This window comes from Anastrepha obliqua, chromosome 1, assembly GCF_027943255.1.
Source record: "Anastrepha obliqua isolate idAnaObli1 chromosome 1, idAnaObli1_1.0, whole genome shotgun sequence".
NCBI lineage: Eukaryota > Metazoa > Arthropoda > Insecta > Diptera > Tephritidae > Anastrepha > Anastrepha obliqua.
The window spans coordinates 75,189,983-75,207,873 of NC_072892.1; the positions used below are offsets into that span (position 1 = coordinate 75,189,983).

The following is a 17,891-nucleotide window of genomic DNA, read 5'->3' on the forward strand; positions in this document are numbered from 1 at the left end:
ACTCTGATTTCAGAGTAAGTTTCTAACTTTGCAGATATATGCATATATGTTGTGCACTTTTTATCAATTGGAGAACTACATACGTAAAGTAATATACTAATTAATTATTAACCTACTATCAGAGAACATAAAATAATTGTTTCGAAATTTTCTCCTAGTATTGAAATGTTCGACACAAAACTTTTTTATAAGCTACTTATGTTGTTTTCTGCAACTTACTGTATGCTCATGCGCGCACTTGACGCACAGCAGCTGCAGCTGTTGAGCATTTAGAAAGACATATTTACATACATATATTGATGCATACATATGTACAGAGACGCGGGCACTCGACTTGACAAAAATTCAATATTTACCAAATATTGGCAAATAATTCAACGCGAAATATTCCAATATTGACTATTTTCGAATGGTCGAGAAAATTGGCATATGGGCGCATTGTTTAATGAATGAAAGTACTTTGCTCTTAGAAGCATGAGCTCGAATTTACGGATGCATTTTTTTATGATGAGTGTTTGTTGAAACTGTTCGGCGCCACCGCGACTATTTTAGGCTGTTCGGCACCATGGCAACTAGAATGATGGCCGCTACGGCTCCGCCTATTAATGCATTTTGTTCTTGTAGTCGCTAGGCATAGAACTTTAGCATGTGCAGGTATATGTGTATGTTAATAAGCTTGCTTTGCTGGAAGTTCAAAATGCAAATATGTACGTACATAGGCTAGGGCGTCAAGTGTGCATGCGCACATACAAATATAGCTTGGTTGCTTCAGTGCATACATATGCGTGCAACACTATAATTATTTATTGAAGATGCAATTTAACTTAATCCCATATATGCAAATACGTTTCTTTGAAGTTTCCTTTTATTTATTTTAAATTTCAAAGTTTTATACTATCTAGAAAAGGCATTCATATATATTATTATTCCCTGTAGTAAAATGTAAATTGGAAAAAATATTAGGTCATGGTTGCTGCAGTGCGTATGCAGTTACTATATAACGCTATAAGAATTGAACATGCAATTGAACTTTTGCACAAACATAACTAACATAATATATGTACACATGTATATATTGAGCAGCATTTGTATGCTCTATGAGTTCTCGTCTTAAATTAATTTCGACTCGAAAAATTAATAAAAATTTTCATCAAATTTATATGAAATTTACTAAAACGCACGCAACAAAATGTGAGGTCGTTTTATAATGTATTTTGTTTCAATTCTTCGTTTTAAATTAAATCAACAAACATTAAAGTTACTTTGTTTTTATAGTATGTTGGCGCACAATTTCAAATCTTTATTTGCATTGTATTTGTTTGAAAATATAAATTGAATACATTTTCGTTTATCAAGGGAACATAGAAATGCACAAGGAAATTTCTTGCAAAATGCCGTCAGCTATTCGTCAATTTGATTTCATACAGAAGCCACAAACTGACCAGAGCCAATGTACTTGTACATAATTTACTGTAATCAGCTCTGTTAAGAAGTTCCCCGGTGTCGAGGTGAAAAAGTCTTCGCGATTTCACTTCAGTTTTGACAATTCACACTATTCGTAGCTCGTGAGACCTCTTTATACATTAACGTTCTCTGCGTTTGTAATACCGTGTCCAATAATTGTGAGGAGCGAACTGTCAAACGAACGAGGAGAGAGAGAAGAACAAAGCGAAATAAAAAAAACCCAGTCAATCAAAAGGGAACAATTCTTTTATTATTGTTTTTTTTATTTATAGGGGCGCTTTTTTGATTTCGAATATAGTACATATATATTAAAAAAAAATATTTTTACAAATACTGAAAATTTGGAATAACATGTTACAGAAAAAAATGTTTATAAATAGTGAAATAGTGCAAAATCGGACAATTTTTAGCCTAAATTCTCGCCAGCGGCACTCATAACTTTTACGATTAAACAACATTTTTATAAGTGCTATCAATTATAAAACCTAAATTAAATGCTTGCTGGGTTGACGACTGGTATATACTCCTCTCTTCAACTGTATTTCAGTACAAGCTGCAAATGCGGTCGGAAAAAACCTTATTTTTAAACTTCTCCTGGGGGTCCTATAGGAACCCTAGGAGGTTGGGACTTTCACAGTTATAATGGTGTGACCTTGCTTTTTCTAATGGGTGTGGTGGGTGGTGCCACGCCCCCTTCCCTCCGTCCCCCATTCAAATATATCGGAGTTCTTAAGATTTCGATATTTTCCTACCAAGGACTACGATCCGCGCACTGTACTAACTGTTGTTGTAATTTAGTTTAATTGCTTTATCTGTTATATACATGTATTTATACGTAGGTCCCTCCATTTATGGAACAACATCAAAACGCACGCCACAAAAAGGAGGCGGAGCTCGGCCAAACACCCAAGAAGGGTTCACGCGCCAATTATATATATATGTATATAAATATATATTTATAGTCTTAATTGTAAGGTATTTATTACAGTCGGTAACGAGCTCTAGTTCTAAGATATTTATAATTCATTAAAAAATGCGTATATAAATATTTTGCATTCTTTCTTTTAGCTTATTTATTTATAATCTTTACTTTTATTAATATAGGGTGGGCCATGTAAAATTTGCTTTTTGAATCGGCTATAAAAAAACATCAATATTTAAAAAATTTTTTTTTTACTTTGTAGATTGAACATTGTCATTTATGAATGAAAATTAATATCGTTCAAATAACTGCCACGACTGGCTTTACAGAAGGCCATTCGATCAACACAATTTTTAAGCACATTTTCGATTGTTTGGGCTCCAATTTCATGAATGGCAACTTCGATTTCGTGTTTTAAAGTATCAATCGTCTCTGGATGGTTCGTATAGCATTTGTCCTTAACGCCTCCCCACAAAAAATAGTCCAACGGGTTTAAATCAAAGCTCCGAGGCGGCCAATTGATATCGGAATTTCGGCTGATTATGCGGTTTTGAAAAACGGTAGCCAAAAGTTCGAGTGTAACTTTGGCAGTGTGACAAGTTGCACGGTCCTGTTGAAACCAAATGTCGTCCATCTCATCCTCTTCAATTTTCGAAAAAAAATAGCCCGATGATGCCGCCAGACCAAAATCCGCACCAAACAGTGACTCGTTGTGGATGCATTTGCTTCTCTACCCTAACGCGTGGATTTCCTGAGCCCCAAATCCGACAATTTTGCTTATTGACGTAGCCACCGGTGTGAAAATCAGAAAAGAAGAAGTAGCCTCACCACTTTGGAAATAGGTTTTCAATATTTCCCAATTTTGTTCAAGCGTATAGCGTCCCATTTCGTAAATGTCAAACCTTTAAGTAAATTATGAACACATTTGACATGTCATTTGTGTTACGAGAAAGTTGGTCATAAAAGCTATTTACCATTTGGAGACGTCATATAACTGTAGACCATTCCATTTGTACTATATTATTGCATCAAGTCGCACGCCACAAATTTGAAAGGCAGCTAGGCTCACTGATGGTAACCTTGTATATACCTATGTAGATATGTATTTACATACATATTTATAATTGTATATAGGTATATGGTTCACCAAAGAAAATAATCATGAGTATTTGACATTAAATAAAAAACTAGAAATATATATTTATTACTTTTATTTAATTTAACTATTGTTGAATTTTCTTTTAAAAAAATATATTTTTGCGCTTTATTATTACATGGTTGTTTTGGTAACATAGCTCACTTGATAATAAGTGCAGTGACTAAGGCACAATCCAACAAGTCAATAAAAATTAACGATTTTACCTTATGTTTTGTTGAACTATTGATATTACTGCCATCGGAAACTTCATTTTCATCAGTTCTTGATATATAACTGCCACCAAAAGACATTTGTTTATGTAGTGTTGCAGTATGGCTAGCACTGTTAAAACTTCCTGTAGCTGCCATAGCAAAGCTAAATGTTGTACAAGCTACACTATATTCAAAAGTTTGTCGAGCAACTCATCGATTTTTTTACATTAACCAGAATTTTTATGTGTTTGCCTAATCCTCAACTAAACCACAAATTGCACTTGTCAACATTTCTCAAAGCCGGTTGAATTTTTTTTTTAATATGATGAAACAGTTAACGAAATTTAGCTCTGTATGGATTTAATTTCTTTATAAACTTGGAACGAATTTTTCTTCCGTACCTAAACCCTTATAGTCAGAAGAAATCACAGTATTGCGACAGGCATAAACATTCTACCATAAATACAAACGTAAAAAGTTCTACAAGCACGCAGTGACCAAAAGCTCTACAAGCTTTCAGGCAAGGTGGATTTATATACATAGGTGACAGCATTCACCCAGCTGAATTTTTCGCCGTAGATATGGCTTACGTCAAAATGATGTGCTTTGTTTGTATGTATTGGTATGTTTACATTCGTCTGTTTACATTTGTACGCGGAGGTTGAACTTCCCAGAAGATGTTTTTTTTTTCAAATGTAGGATTTTCTTCCGCATACGCAATCTCAACAAGCGGTTGAAAATTAAGAAAGCGAAACAGAGGATAATGGGCTACAAAAAGTTCATTAAAATTAATCTTTGAATAGTAAGCAGACCCTATTAAAGTAATGTTTTTAAACATGTTTTCTAATCCAATTCAATTTGTGTTTTAGGCTCAAATAAAGTAGCTGTCCAGTGAAGTATTAGCAGGTGAAAACACGAAAACTGTCGGTCGAATAACTACAGGATTTGAAAATTAAAACATCATACAAAGCATCTGTTGCTTACTGGCTTCGGATTATCACCTCTTTCCATATGGGTACGCCACATTACCAAGGAAAGCCAATGAAGCGTGAGCTTGGTCACAAGAAAATGAAATGGCTGGTGAGAAAAAGCAGTTTCTATACAAACATTTTCTTTCCTATATGATTTTTTCTATAATTTAGAAAGCAACCAATATGGCCCGGTCACTGTAACAAAAACTCATTTATGATTATGAGTTAGAAAATTCTACTAGCGTACGTAAATATACGAGTATAACAAACAAGCTGCTAAGTCTCAACGCTTTTATACCGCAATGGCTATATAATGACTACAAGGTATGAAATTTGCTATGAAAACGTTTGACGTAATTTATTAAAAACATGCATACCAACAGTTGGCGAACTGTCCAGAGCTATTGTATTTGTTCGTCAAACATAATTCCTTAATTAAAGCTGCCGAATTACCACATGCACTCTTGGAAGCTAAAAGCGAATACTCAGTTTCAGATATCGAGTATAACAGGTATGCATAATAATAATTCGAATAATCGGCATAAATAATTAATTGTTTTTTATATCATAGGAGCTCTCAAATTTAGAGGACGATACCATACAGCGCACAGCAAATAAAATATCCAAATAGATGAAATTTAATTAAATTAAATACTTTATTTTTAATCAATTTTTCAATGTTCAAGAACTTATGTTCTAAATACAGGCTATATAAAATGAATTTACAAGCATGTTACAAATTTGTTATCCAGAATTTTTAAGTGTTCAGTTTTAGATGTCAATCATAGCGATCGATTTTCCACAAAAAACATGAAACAAACATTTTTATGCAATATGGTATGCGCATATCAACAGTATTTAGTATGAAGTCATCATACTCATTAGCAGCCAAGGTGGATTTCTGATAGCCATCAATATCTTATGAGGATATAGAATTACCTATGTAAAAATTGCAAATTAAAAATGTGATACAAATAAAATTGAGCCCAATATTTCATACATTACTTTCTGTACGCAGTGAGACTTTAATTTTGCCATTGTTTCGAAGTTTTTTTGCGTTATGCTTCTCTATTTTAAACTTTTCCGCGTCCAAACTTCACTCTCTCACATTCAATTTCACCTTATGCATGCCCGTGGCAAATTCTGAAATTTGTATGTATTAACAATTAAAATACCGCAAGCTCAAATGATTTCTTAAATATAATAAATCCACCTTGCACATAAGCTACATACGAAATCCTCAATGAACTGTGGGAAATGTGTCGACTTTTTATTTTGTGACTATTTCTAGCGTACGTTTCACAAGCAAATTACACTGAAAATGAACAGCTGATTTTGACTTGATGCTTGGACCAAAGGCATCAACAAATACATGTAGGGGTTTACTTATATGTAGTTGCTGTCACCTACAATAAATTCGCCTTGGGTTAAACCAATAAAAAAAATATTTCACTCGTACACCACCTAGATTTTAAAGTCACTTCGATACAATGAGAGTATTTTATTTGCTTCTATTATTGTGACACTTTACATTAAAAGTTTTTTACAAACAGAAATGATAATAGGAGGCAGCGTATTGTTAATTACCTTGTCGCTCTTTAAGGATATCTGTGGTCTTGAGAATTATTCAGATAAAAGTCCAGCTCCTGTTATAAGTGCCATACTACTAGAACGTCCCAAATTATGCATGGAGAATAATCAGGGACGAACAAGAAAATCTTGCCTGAATGGAAGACAAATAATGGTGAGCATACGGGTAAACCCAAGCTTTCATGTGGAAAAAGTGGATACATTTCTCATTATTGATGAAATATTTGACACGAAAAAGAGATCCAAAGCAAAGATAATGTCGCCTTATTTGATTGAAATTAGCAGAGGCGAACCTATTATGATGTACCCTCTTGAATTTTCTAAGGTAAAGTGGAAAAGAAATGTAGACGTGTGGTTTTAAATAACGATAGTGTTTTAGTCCTTGAAACTAAATGATGTGAAGAGCAATCAGCAATTTAATGAAATATCAAGTAATACTACGTCATCTCCTCATCATATGGAAAACGGGTCTAAGTTGGAGATTCTAAAGCGAGGTATGTATTTATGCTCGTTTTCAAAAAAAAAAAAAAAATTTGGGCGACGATCGATAATGTGGTTCGTTGTTACATAGGCCTCTTCTTTGCCCCAAGTATTAGCAAGTGACGAATATAATGGTCATGGTTGTACGGGTTAGGCTAAGGCCTTTATGCACTGCGCCCAGTTTGAGCTATAGTCCGCCTCTAATTACTTAATTTTAATTATTTAGTATACCGAGGAATCGAACCAGCTCCTTAGGAGGGAGCAATTGTAGGTCTTCTTCTTCTCCTGTGTCCTAATGCGCCACAGTTGGTGATTAAGTGCTCCATAGACTCCTCTTCATCACAGCAGAACCTTAATTATCTTGTACTAGATAACCCTACAGCAAAGTGACCTGTTAGTGCTCCAAAGAGTAATCTTATGCCCTTTTATCGATGGTTAGAGCAAATTTTGCTCTGTTGGCATTGAAGTTCAAAATTTTTGAGCAGCTTGTGCCGTTCCAGTGTTCCCTGATTTTAGTTTGGATCTATTTTTTTGGTTTCCTGTTTTATATTATTTTTGTTAAAACCCAAAAATGGAGTTGGTCCAATAAATAGCCTTCTGCCCCTTTTTTGGCATAAAAGTCTGCCTTCTCGTTTTTTTTGTGTCCTTCATGTCCTGGTACCCAAATCAGTGAGACCTGATTATGAGTGGTCAGTTTGTTGATGTTAAATATGAAGCTATTCAAGGCTTTGAGAACCGATTGACTATCCGAAAGTATTTTAATTTTTACTTTCTCGAACCTTCTAGGGATGTGATTTCCACTGTTGGCGAAGAGCTTCGCATGGAAAATCGTGGTACTGTACTTAGTGTTAGGGATTTGTGGGCTTTAGGCCCCACTATTCCTGCTCTAATTCCTTAGAGCGTTTTGGAACCATCTGTGTACCATTTTTGTGAGTCATCATTTAACCATGTTGGGTTAGTGTTCCACTCTTCCCTAGACGGGAAGATAACCTTGTATCTTTTTATAAAAATGTGTACGGGTTCCGTGTGGTCATTTGCCTGGGTTATGCATACTGCATGTTAACCCTGTTCAAGATGTTGAGGTGTCCAGTAAGATCTCCTGGTTTAAGTTTTTCTTTCATATGAAACGAGAGTGCTTGCATAGTAGCTTCCTCTTGTATTGCTAAATGTAGGGGTGGTAAATCTAAAAGCGCTTCCATGCCAGCAGTTGGGGCAGTTCTCATTGCCCCTGTTATGCTTAGGCACGCCTGCCTTTGTAGTTTACACAGTTTTGATATAGCAGAAGTTTGATTTGTTTTAACTCACCATACCAAGTCTCCATATAGTACAATAGGTCTTACCATTTGGGTGTACATCCAGAAGGAAATATTAGAGATCAGACCCCAGAATTTACCCAAGATTTGTTATGTTGTTCAAAGGCTTTTCGTTGCCTTTTTTATTACAGAGTTGAGGTGCGCCCCCAAGTGAGTTTTTTTATCAAAGATAATTCCTAGATATTTAACGCCTACCTTAAGAGGTACATCTATTCCATTAACTCCCAGGGTGGGCTTATTTAGAACCCTTTTCCTGGTGAATGGGATAATAGTGCTCTTTTCTACACCACTCCCAGGTTATTTTTAAGGCATCCTGCACTAAGTCCTTTATGGTCCCTTCGTGGTTGCCTTTTATTATTACAGATATGCCATCTGCATACGCTATTGTTTTATACCCTTTATTGTTAAGGGCTTGTACCAAATCGTCAGCCAGGATAGACCAGAGCAATGGCGATAGTATCCCCCTTGTGAACATCCTTTCGCGGCTGTAACACTTAGGTTAACTTGCTCTAGAGAGGCTGTGGTTATCCTTTGGTTTAGCATGTTGCTTACCCATTTAACAATTGTTGGATCGGCTCCCCTATTGGAGAGTGCCAGTTATACTGCGTGAAAGTTCACGTTAGCAAATGCACCCTTAATGTCCATAAAATCACAGAGGGCTATTTCTTTTAGGTCAAGGGCCTTTTATCGCGAATAATTGTGTGTAGTGCTGTAACTGTGGCTTTCCCTTTTTGATATGCCAATTGCAGCTTATGGAGTGGAGTTATCGAAATAACCTCCTCTCTTTGGTAACAGTCCAGTAGATTTTCGATGGTTTCCAACATGAAAGACTGATTGGCTTATAGGATTCAGAAAGCTTAGGGAGATTCAGGAAACTTAGGGAGATTCAGAAAGCTTATTGTCTGCCTTTGGTAGGAATAATACCTTGACCTCCCGCTAAATCTTAAGGACATAACCCAAACTAAGACTTGATCTAAATATTTTAACCAGAATTTGTATTAATTTCACAGTGCCCTTGGAGAGCAGGGCTGGAAAAATACCATCGGGTTCGAGTGATTTGTAGGGTTTGAACGAGCTGATTGCAAACTCTATCCTTTCGTAGTTTACTATTCTGTAGATAGTAGGACTTTTTGATCTGAACAGAGTGTGCGCTGGCAATCCTTGATCAGTGTCACAGGTTGCGTCAAGCCTACAGTCAGGAAAATCACTTCTGAGAAGAAGCTCTAGTGATCCGGTACTTTTAGTGGGTCAATTGTATTTATCACTCCTTTGGTGAATGATTTTTGTATTCTTGCAGTGCCTGGGACATCGTTAAGTTCCTCACAGAACTTTCTCCATGAGTTCCTTTTTAATTTACTCAGTTCCTTTTTGTACAATGTAAGGGCTTTCCTATATTCATCCCATGTTTGATATTTCTTTGCATCGTTGATTTTTGATCTTGCTAGTTGACGCAAATTTCCACGGTCTTTGTACCACCAACTCTCTTTGTTGAGGTTTTCGTCTTGAGTGGACTACTTTCATGTTATGAGGATGTGATGGAGTCAGTCAGGTTTACAACTGAGGCATCCAATTCTTCGTTCGATTTTATAGAAGGCATGTATTGGTTAGTTTGGATTCAAGGCACCTTGAGTATTTGCTCCAGACTTCTGTACAGCATTACGCTTTTAACTCTTTATGATTAGATTTTGCATCAGCATTGACGGGTGCAGCCTTCAGCTTGAAGGTCACTTGATTGAAACGGTAGTTTACCCTTTCATTGTACCTTTCATCGTACTCCATCAAACTGGCTGGTGATTTCTGGTCTACTGCTAGAACCAGTGTTACGTTCGAGCCTCTTTCAACTCTTCTTAGTGTACGCCAGATGTCGACGTGGAGGCTTTTATTTCGACCCTGCAAAAAGCCCAGTATCTTCGGGGTTTCCAAGGACTGGGAATTAGGAAAGTACCAGACTGCGATCCGTGGGTGAGGTATTTTTAATGTCTCTGTGGCCCTCAATGAAGCACCCTCCCATGGTATCGCGTCAGTGATAGCCGCTTTTAACCAGTCCGTGGAAGCGCCATTCTTACAATGCAGGATCAATTACCCTGCTTTGTAGACCGCACCCAGAAATTCCAGTTTTATGGTCTGTCTTTCTGCGCCACTTTACATGGCAGCTGTAGTAGACGTCGAAAGGTCCTATATTTTTCTTGTCTTGCCCCGTCCATCGCATTTCTTGAATGGCGGTGATGTCAGCCTTTACTCTCACGGGGACATTAACCAGCCGGATAAAGGCACCTTCCCCATTAAGGGACCGGACATTCCAGGTGCGGAGTCATATTCCTTATTTCGTTTGCAGGGGTCGTCATCAGTAAAGGTAGTTCTCATCCGAGGCTTATTTAATCTTTTCATTCCCAAACCCAACGCACAACCGCTATCCTGGAATGCTTCGCCTTCTCACGTTAGCTGACTCCCGAACTGGTGTTCGGAACTATACAGAGGATACTTGGGCTAGTCCCGAGAGTTGTGAGCGGCTTGAACCATATGCAGAAGAATCGTCCTGGCCACTCCCAAGTGAATAGCGATCAATAACTTTCCCCACTTGCGTGGACTTCTATACATGGACTTCTATACACATCAATAAACCCCAGAATATGTTAAAATTTTTAAAAAGCCTCAAATTAGAGGGTACCGCAGCAGGCTTTCCACAATAGATCTACTTTGATGTTGTTGTTGTTGTAGCAGCATAAACATGCCCCATATTTACATACGAGGAATGCTGCTGGAGTGACAGATCTACTTTGATCGCAGTGCGCAGTAGCATAATAATAATAATGTGTATGTCGTTTTAAAGCTCTTACAGCTGATTGTTTCATTGTCAATTGTTGCCATCTTCATAGCTTCTGCTTATTTGTTCTACTTCTGCTTATTCTGTTTATTCGTCGGGAGAGGACTTTACTACTAATTGCCTACTTAGTCCAAAGTAGCACTTGTTGGCAAGAGAGATTCTACGTTGGATTTAAAGGCTAACATTGCTTTCGTTGTTAAATCTAGTTCTAGATAAACGAAGCCTTTTGCAATCTCGAAAACATAACTGTGTGCCTGAGCGATTAAATTCTGCGGCTCTCACTATCTCTAGCAGATTAAAGTAACAAGTTAAGAAGTCAAACGACAGAGATAAACCTCGTTTGGTATCAAACGGGCTCGGAGAGGTCCCTCCCAATTCTGACGGCGCTGCTGGATTGGGCAGAGCGCACATAAATTCCAATTGGCAGGCTTGTTTCTACTTTAGCGGGGTCGGGTGCTATTCATTATTCAGATAGAAAATGTCCTGAAACCTTATGTCTTTTTCCAATCGTACTTTTTAATTGTAGATTATTACTTTTGAAAACCTCCACCACTCTTTTGATGGCTTCATTATCCTCTGGCCCTGTATTCCCAAAATGATTATATCATCTATGTATGTATATAAATGGTGATTCTTTAAGAGCTATAGGAAAGTTTTTCCAATAAACACACGTAAAATTCAGAAAAATATATGAAATTTTTATTAAAATGGATAGTACAGTCCATATAATTTAAAGATTATTTCAAGCAAATGTTGATGCTTCAAATGGTCCATCCGCTTACAGGTAGTCCAATTTTGGCATATTCTTTCCAATGTTTCGGCCGGTATCTCACATATAAATGTTTTAATGTTGTCTGCCAATGCTTTAATTGAAGCAGACTGGTCTGAATAGACATGAGCTTTAACATAGCCCCACAAAAAATAATCTAAAGGCGTTATACCGCACGATCTGGGTGGCCAGGGTGACAGGTTCCGAACGTGAAATAAAATGTTCACCGAACTCGCCTCTCAACAAGTCCATTGTTACGCGTGCTGAATGGCATGTGGCACCGTCTTGCGGAAACCACATGTCATGCAAGTCAAGCTCTTGCATTTTGGGCAAAAAAAAGTTGTATATCATTTCACGGTAGCGCGCACCATTCACAGTTACGTTACGATTCGCAGCATCTTTGAAGAAGTATGGTCCAATGATACCTCCAGCCCATAAACCGCACCAAACTGTGACCTTTTCTGGATACATTGGTAGCTGTTGCAATTCTTCTGGCTGATCTTCACTCCAAAATCGACTATTCTGCTTATTTACGTACCCATTGATCCAAAAATGAGCTTCGTCGCTGAACACAATTTTTCGATACTATAAAAAAGTGGATCTTAAACTTTCTTAACAGAACACGCATTTTTATAACAAAATTCAATGATTTGCAAGCATTGTTCGTTTGTAAGACGATTCATGGTTAAATTATAGACCAAACTGAAGATGTTTGACAGTAAAACAAAACGTGAAGCGTGCGCCAGCTGTTTAAACCAACTGTTTAAAAAGATAATAGCTAAAAAATCACCCTTTATATGTACACATACCAGCGGTTCACTAACACATTTTAACGATATTCGCGTTGTTTTCTTTCCCTAACCACAATTTTAATGATTTTGCTATTTGCGATAATCGATAAACAAAATCAGCTCTTTGGTTAATCTGTCGATTATCGATTCGTCGGTCGCCGTAGCCGAAGGGGTTGGTGCGTGACTACCATTCGGAATTCATTGAGAGAACGTAGGTTCGAGTCTCGGCGAAACACCAAGAATAAAGAAACACATTTTTCTAATAGCGTTCGCCCCTCGGCAGGCAATGGCAAACCTCCGAGTGTATTTCTGCGATGAAAAAGCTTCCCATAATAGAACAATTTCTTGCGTTCGGAGTCGGCTTGAGACTGTATGTCCCTCCATTTGTGGAACAACATCAAAACGCATGCCACAAATAGGAGGAGGAGCTCGGCCAAACACCCCAAACGGGGGTGGTTAAATTAAACGAGAAAACGGAATTAGTAGTTTGAACAAAAACTATGAAATTATATTAACAACAACTTACAAGAACAACGCGAATATGTATTTCGAATATTTGGCCTATGACTTGTCGCGTGGAATGGTTATGAAGGTTCATGAACAGAATATCATCAACAGATATCTACATACATTCTATCAGACAACCAAGCTACCCAACGGGCCCTGAATGAATTTCAAATAACAAAATGGAGTGCCTTACACTGTCGCCAATCTCTTAATGAGATAGCTAAACAATATCGTATTATCTTACGCTGGGTTCCAAGCCACAGATATATACTAGGGAACTGTAAGGCTGGCTAACTTGCAAAAAACGGTATATGTATGCCGAAAATAAATAATATTATGGGGGTATCACCCGATTGCTGGGCAAACATGACCCAGGCTAAATCTACGTAATAAATTATTATTGGATATGTGAATTTTAATATTCAAGAGGAAAAGTATGTAAAAATTTTTGGAAATAAAAAAGCATATTGATTGAAAAATATTAGTTTAACAATTTTCGGCTCTGGTCCCTGTTATTATGAACAGCGTTGCACAGCTCGCAGAAGCTTCAGTATTAAATATTTGACACTTTGGGCTTGATCCAAAGGCAGAATGTATGTACAGTAAATTCCAAATAAGCCGCACTGTGATTTCAGAGTAAATTTCTAGCTTCGCAGCTATATTAGGTTAGGCAGGAATTTGATCATTCCGGTATTAACTCCCTAAACATTGTATGTAAGTATGATAATAATTTAACTAAGTTGTCCTATATATGCAAATATCTAGAAAATGCATACATATTGTATATTATTCCCTGTAATAAAATGTAGAGTGAATAAAATTTCAGTTGACAAAGGAACAAGTAACTGCACATTTAAATGCCATGCCAAGTGCCGTTAGTCAAATTGATTTCATACAGAAGCCAAAAACTGTGTGGAGCCAATGTACATAATCTGCTCTGTTAAGAATATCTCCGCTGTCGAGTAGGCGAGGTGAAAAAGTCTTCGCGGTTACACTTCATTTTTGAGAATACACACTATTCGTAGTTCGTGAAACTTCTTTATATTATTAACGTTTTCTGCACATATCTAGATAAGATGAGATTAAAGGTATTTTTTATCTCTCTTTTTATAGAATTTAAGAATATGTTTAAGAAAAGAAAAACTGTGGGCAATGCTCCGAAATTCAGCGGCAAATGTCACTCCTTATCAGAACTTAATAGTTCATTAGTAACAACGGATAAAGTAATAAAAAAAGATATTACACCAGATATAGAGTATTTAATCAAAGGCAATGGCTTGAGAGCAAATAAACCTAAAAGAAAAATTACAATACCAACAGCGAACAGAAAATACAATGAAAATAAAAATGTGGTAGCAATACCGTCAAGGATGAAAAATGTTGAAATAACTAATAAAAAAAATAAAAGTAAGGGCGTTATTGAATCTAAAATGCATACTTGTATGAATTTAAAGCGAAAAACAAGTCAACAATGTGCATCTGAAATTAGCATTGTGCCAAGATCCAGAGACCTATTCCCAGATATTTATGATAATTGCCATGAGTATGAACATGAAACTAAGTTTTTAGATCAAAACAAAAATTCAGCATCAAGAAGTCTGCAAACACGAATGAGGCTAAGACACCGTAATGATAAGAAGCGCCTTAACAAAAATAAATTTTCAAAATCTCGTCAACGTCCAATTGTTCCAAAAAGCAGAAATACTACATATAACATAGATACCGCAGATCAAATGGAAAACTTTCAATTCGTACGTAGCTTGATTTTAACTATTCAAATAATGTTTTATAAATGATGTGGGAGATTTAGAATTAAAAATTATTGCTCCCTTTTGCAATACTTACTTACTCTTATTTATACTTTTAGATTATATTGGGTGTTTTTTTAGAGGTTAGGTTTTCATGTTGGCACTACTTTTTTCGTGGATGGTCTTTTTGACAGCTGGCACTTGATTTATGCTCAGTTTGGTTTGCCATTTCATAATGAATAGACTTACACCTGAACAACGTTTGTAAATCGTGCAAATTTATTACGAAAATAATGGTTCGGTTCGCGCGACGCATCGAAGAAAATTTTGTTCAGCGATGAAGCTCACTTTTGGTTGAATGGGTATGTCAATAAGCAAAATTGTCGCATTTGGAGTGAACATAATCCACAAGCCATTGCTGAGACGCCGTTACATCCTCAAAAAGTCACTGTTTGGTGTGCTCTATGGGCAGAGGGAATCATTGGTCCATATTTCTTTAAAAATGATGCCGGCCATAATGTTACAGTCAATGGAGAGCGCTATAGAGCCATGATTAATGACTTTTTCGTGCCTGAATTGGACGATGTTGATGTGGACGACCTTTGGTTCCAACAAGACGGCGCTACATGCCATACAGCCAACGCAACAATCGATTTATTGAAGGAAACTTTTGGTGAGCGTATTATCTCGCGCCGTGGATCTGTGGCGTGGCCTCCAAGATCGTGCGATATAACACCGCTGGACTATTTCTTGTGGGGCTATGTGAAGTCGCTTGTCTACGCAGATAAGCCCGAGACGATTGACGTCTTGGAAAAGAATATTCGGCGCGTTATTGCTGACATACGGCCCCAATTGCTGCAAAAAGTGGTCGAAAATTGGGACTCTCGGCTGGAATTTATTCGAGCCAGCCGCGGCGGCCACTTGCCCGAAATCATTTTTAAAACATAATGGCAAACCCATATCTTTATAATAAAGCTAAATTCTTGGCCATAACATTAAATTATATACGTTTTATTTCATCTTGAAAACCTAACCTCTAAAAAAACACCCTTTATTTATCTTAATTGTACTTTCAAAATAAGGCATTGGTGCTACTTCATTCATATAATATCAATGTTTACTTCAGTTAAATGGAAAATAATAAGTTCGTTGAAACTGATTTATTGTAAATGAGTGGTAAGCTTTCTACAGATCTCAACTCTAATGATCCCGAAATTCTTTCCTTTCCTCTTAATGACATCTTCCTCCCAAACTGGCCGCAACGACTGCAAAGAATGTTATACATACTCTAAGCCGGATTTTCTTCTAGGTGTGTACCCAAATTTCAAATGTTAATGAGAGATTTCGCGGTGCACACCATGATGCGAATCTTTGGAACTTTTCCTCCATGCCCTGAGCTACGAAACGAGCACGCGATCGAGGAGATCGCAAACAATAAAATTGTACAATAATTCAATTAAATTAACAAAAAAATTGTAATTCAATTAAATTATCAATAAATTACAGGAGGCTCAGGTCCACCATTGGAACCATGGTTGATGGCACCTCTGTAAACTCAAAGAGAAGTCACTCCGCAATGTTATATAATGAGGCTTTATGTAAAGCTAAGAATTCTGGCGATGCCTTTCTAAGCAACGCACGCTTATGTACAAGCCTGGTTTCGCTGGTAAAATTGTTAAACAGTGACTCATTGTGGATGCATTTGCTTCTCTTCCCCAAATCCGACAATTTTGCTTATTGACGTAGCCACCGATGTGAAAATGAGTTTCATCAGAAAAGAAGAAAAAGACTCACCATTTTGGAAATAGGTTTTCAATATTTCCCAATTTTGTTCAAGCGTATAGCGTCCCATTTCGTAAATGTCAAACCTTTAAGTAAATTATGAACACATTTGATATGTCATTTGTGTTACCATTTTCAAAAAAATAGGTGGTTCAAAAAGCAAACGCTATATGACCCACCCGTTATATAAGGGCATATTTACATAAACCAATATTCAGTGTACAATAGAATCATAATGTACCTGTATATGGAAAATGTACTCAGGAAAGTGTGGTTAGAGTGCTCTTATAAAAAGCATACTATAATGTATACATACATATATGGTATGTACATAAGATGAATTAAAAGTAGGAGCTAGAAGAGAAATAAGAGGCTTTGAGAAAATTTTAAAAACAGAATTAAATTAAACCTTTAATTTAAATTATTTCGTTTCAATTCGATTGATTTCAAAACAAATAATTATAAATATGTATAGTGCGACACTTTTCCATTAACGCAAAAACGCACTGCTTTCGTAATTTTGGTGCCTTTTTCTGGCAGCCCGCCATTTAGTTCACCATGGCTGATTACCATAGCCCAGCGATTGGCCGTGCTGCGAAGTACTCTTAGCTTCCAGGGCGCGCTCTCACATAAAATGAGAGAGTTTCGCATCTTGTCATCTATGTTTCTGGGCAGGAGCGCAACAAATGGATGCACCATTCCACCTGCATTCAGGTATATGTATGTATCCGGTGCTGTTTTAACTGCATGAGAACTATCAAATACGAAAACTATGGTTTGACAGCTGAGAACGACAAACAGTGTTGACATTTCTTATTTCTTTCGAAATGAGGAAGGAACTGCCGTTACAGTGAGTGGCGAGCGCTATTGAGCCAGGACGTCTGAATTTTTGTTTCCAACATGACGGCGAAACTTGACATACAGCGCGGTGAACAATCAATTCATTGCAATATTCAAGATACTATTGACGGCTAGACTTATTGAAGGAAGTAGGCGTAGCCGCGGCGCAGAAAATTGCATTGACGGTTTGGTCCGTTGGCACGAACCCTTGTAGACAGTTCCCTTGGAATCGTAAAAACAAATGAGCATCGAATTGATTTTTGATATCTCCAGACGAGATCTTTTGGGTCTTGGCTCGTCTGGGGCCTTCCATTCGACACTATCACGCTTAGTTTCAGGCTTATGTTGGAAATACCACGTTTCATCGCCAGTTACAATGTCTTAAAGGAAGTTCTCGTCTTTTCTCGCCTCTTTAATGAGGATTCTCAAATGTTGAATTGTGAGCAATTTTTGGTAGTTAACTTGGGCGGAGTTAAACGTGCACAGACCTTTCGTAAGCCCAAATGATCAGTTGAAATGAATCGATAAATCGATGTTTTG

The 17,891-nt window shown here is 37.1% G+C and overlaps 2 protein-coding genes and 1 long non-coding RNA gene across 5 annotated transcripts in view; 1 reads left to right on the top strand and 2 right to left on the bottom strand.

The window, feature by feature from the left end:
* The window catches only part of LOC129252326 (endothelin-converting enzyme homolog), a 101,033-nt gene extending 96,840 nt beyond the window's left edge, over window positions 1-4,193 (bottom strand). For 2 of the 3 annotated variants that reach the window (XM_054890920.1, XM_054890919.1), the window contains exon 1: window positions 3,749-4,181. In XM_054890920.1, coding sequence (XP_054746895.1) covers window positions 3,749-3,892 — 144 coding nt within the window. In that variant the 5' untranslated portion in view covers window positions 3,893-4,181. Of the gene's footprint in view, window positions 1-3,748 lie in introns of all 3 variants that reach the window. The other variant, XM_054890921.1, reaches the window with a different exon arrangement.
* Window positions 4,194-5,344: 1,151 nt separating this feature from the next.
* On the bottom strand, window positions 5,345-5,844 carry LOC129236457 (uncharacterized). Its single transcript, XR_008581671.1, has 2 exons — window positions 5,708-5,844; window positions 5,345-5,646 (listed from the first exon to the last, which is right to left on the bottom strand). It is a non-coding gene; the product is annotated as an uncharacterized LOC129236457 (long non-coding RNA).
* Window positions 5,845-6,193: 349 nt separating this feature from the next.
* The window catches only part of LOC129235403 (uncharacterized), an 82,750-nt gene continuing 71,052 nt past the window's right edge, over window positions 6,194-17,891 (top strand). Inside the window, exons 1-3 of the mRNA XM_054869228.1 lie at window positions 6,194-6,622; window positions 6,677-6,791; window positions 14,095-14,732. Of these exons, the coding sequence (XP_054725203.1) occupies window positions 6,263-6,622; window positions 6,677-6,791; window positions 14,095-14,732 (1,113 nt within the window). The 5' untranslated portion in view covers window positions 6,194-6,262. The remainder of the gene's footprint in view (window positions 6,623-6,676; window positions 6,792-14,094; window positions 14,733-17,891) is intronic.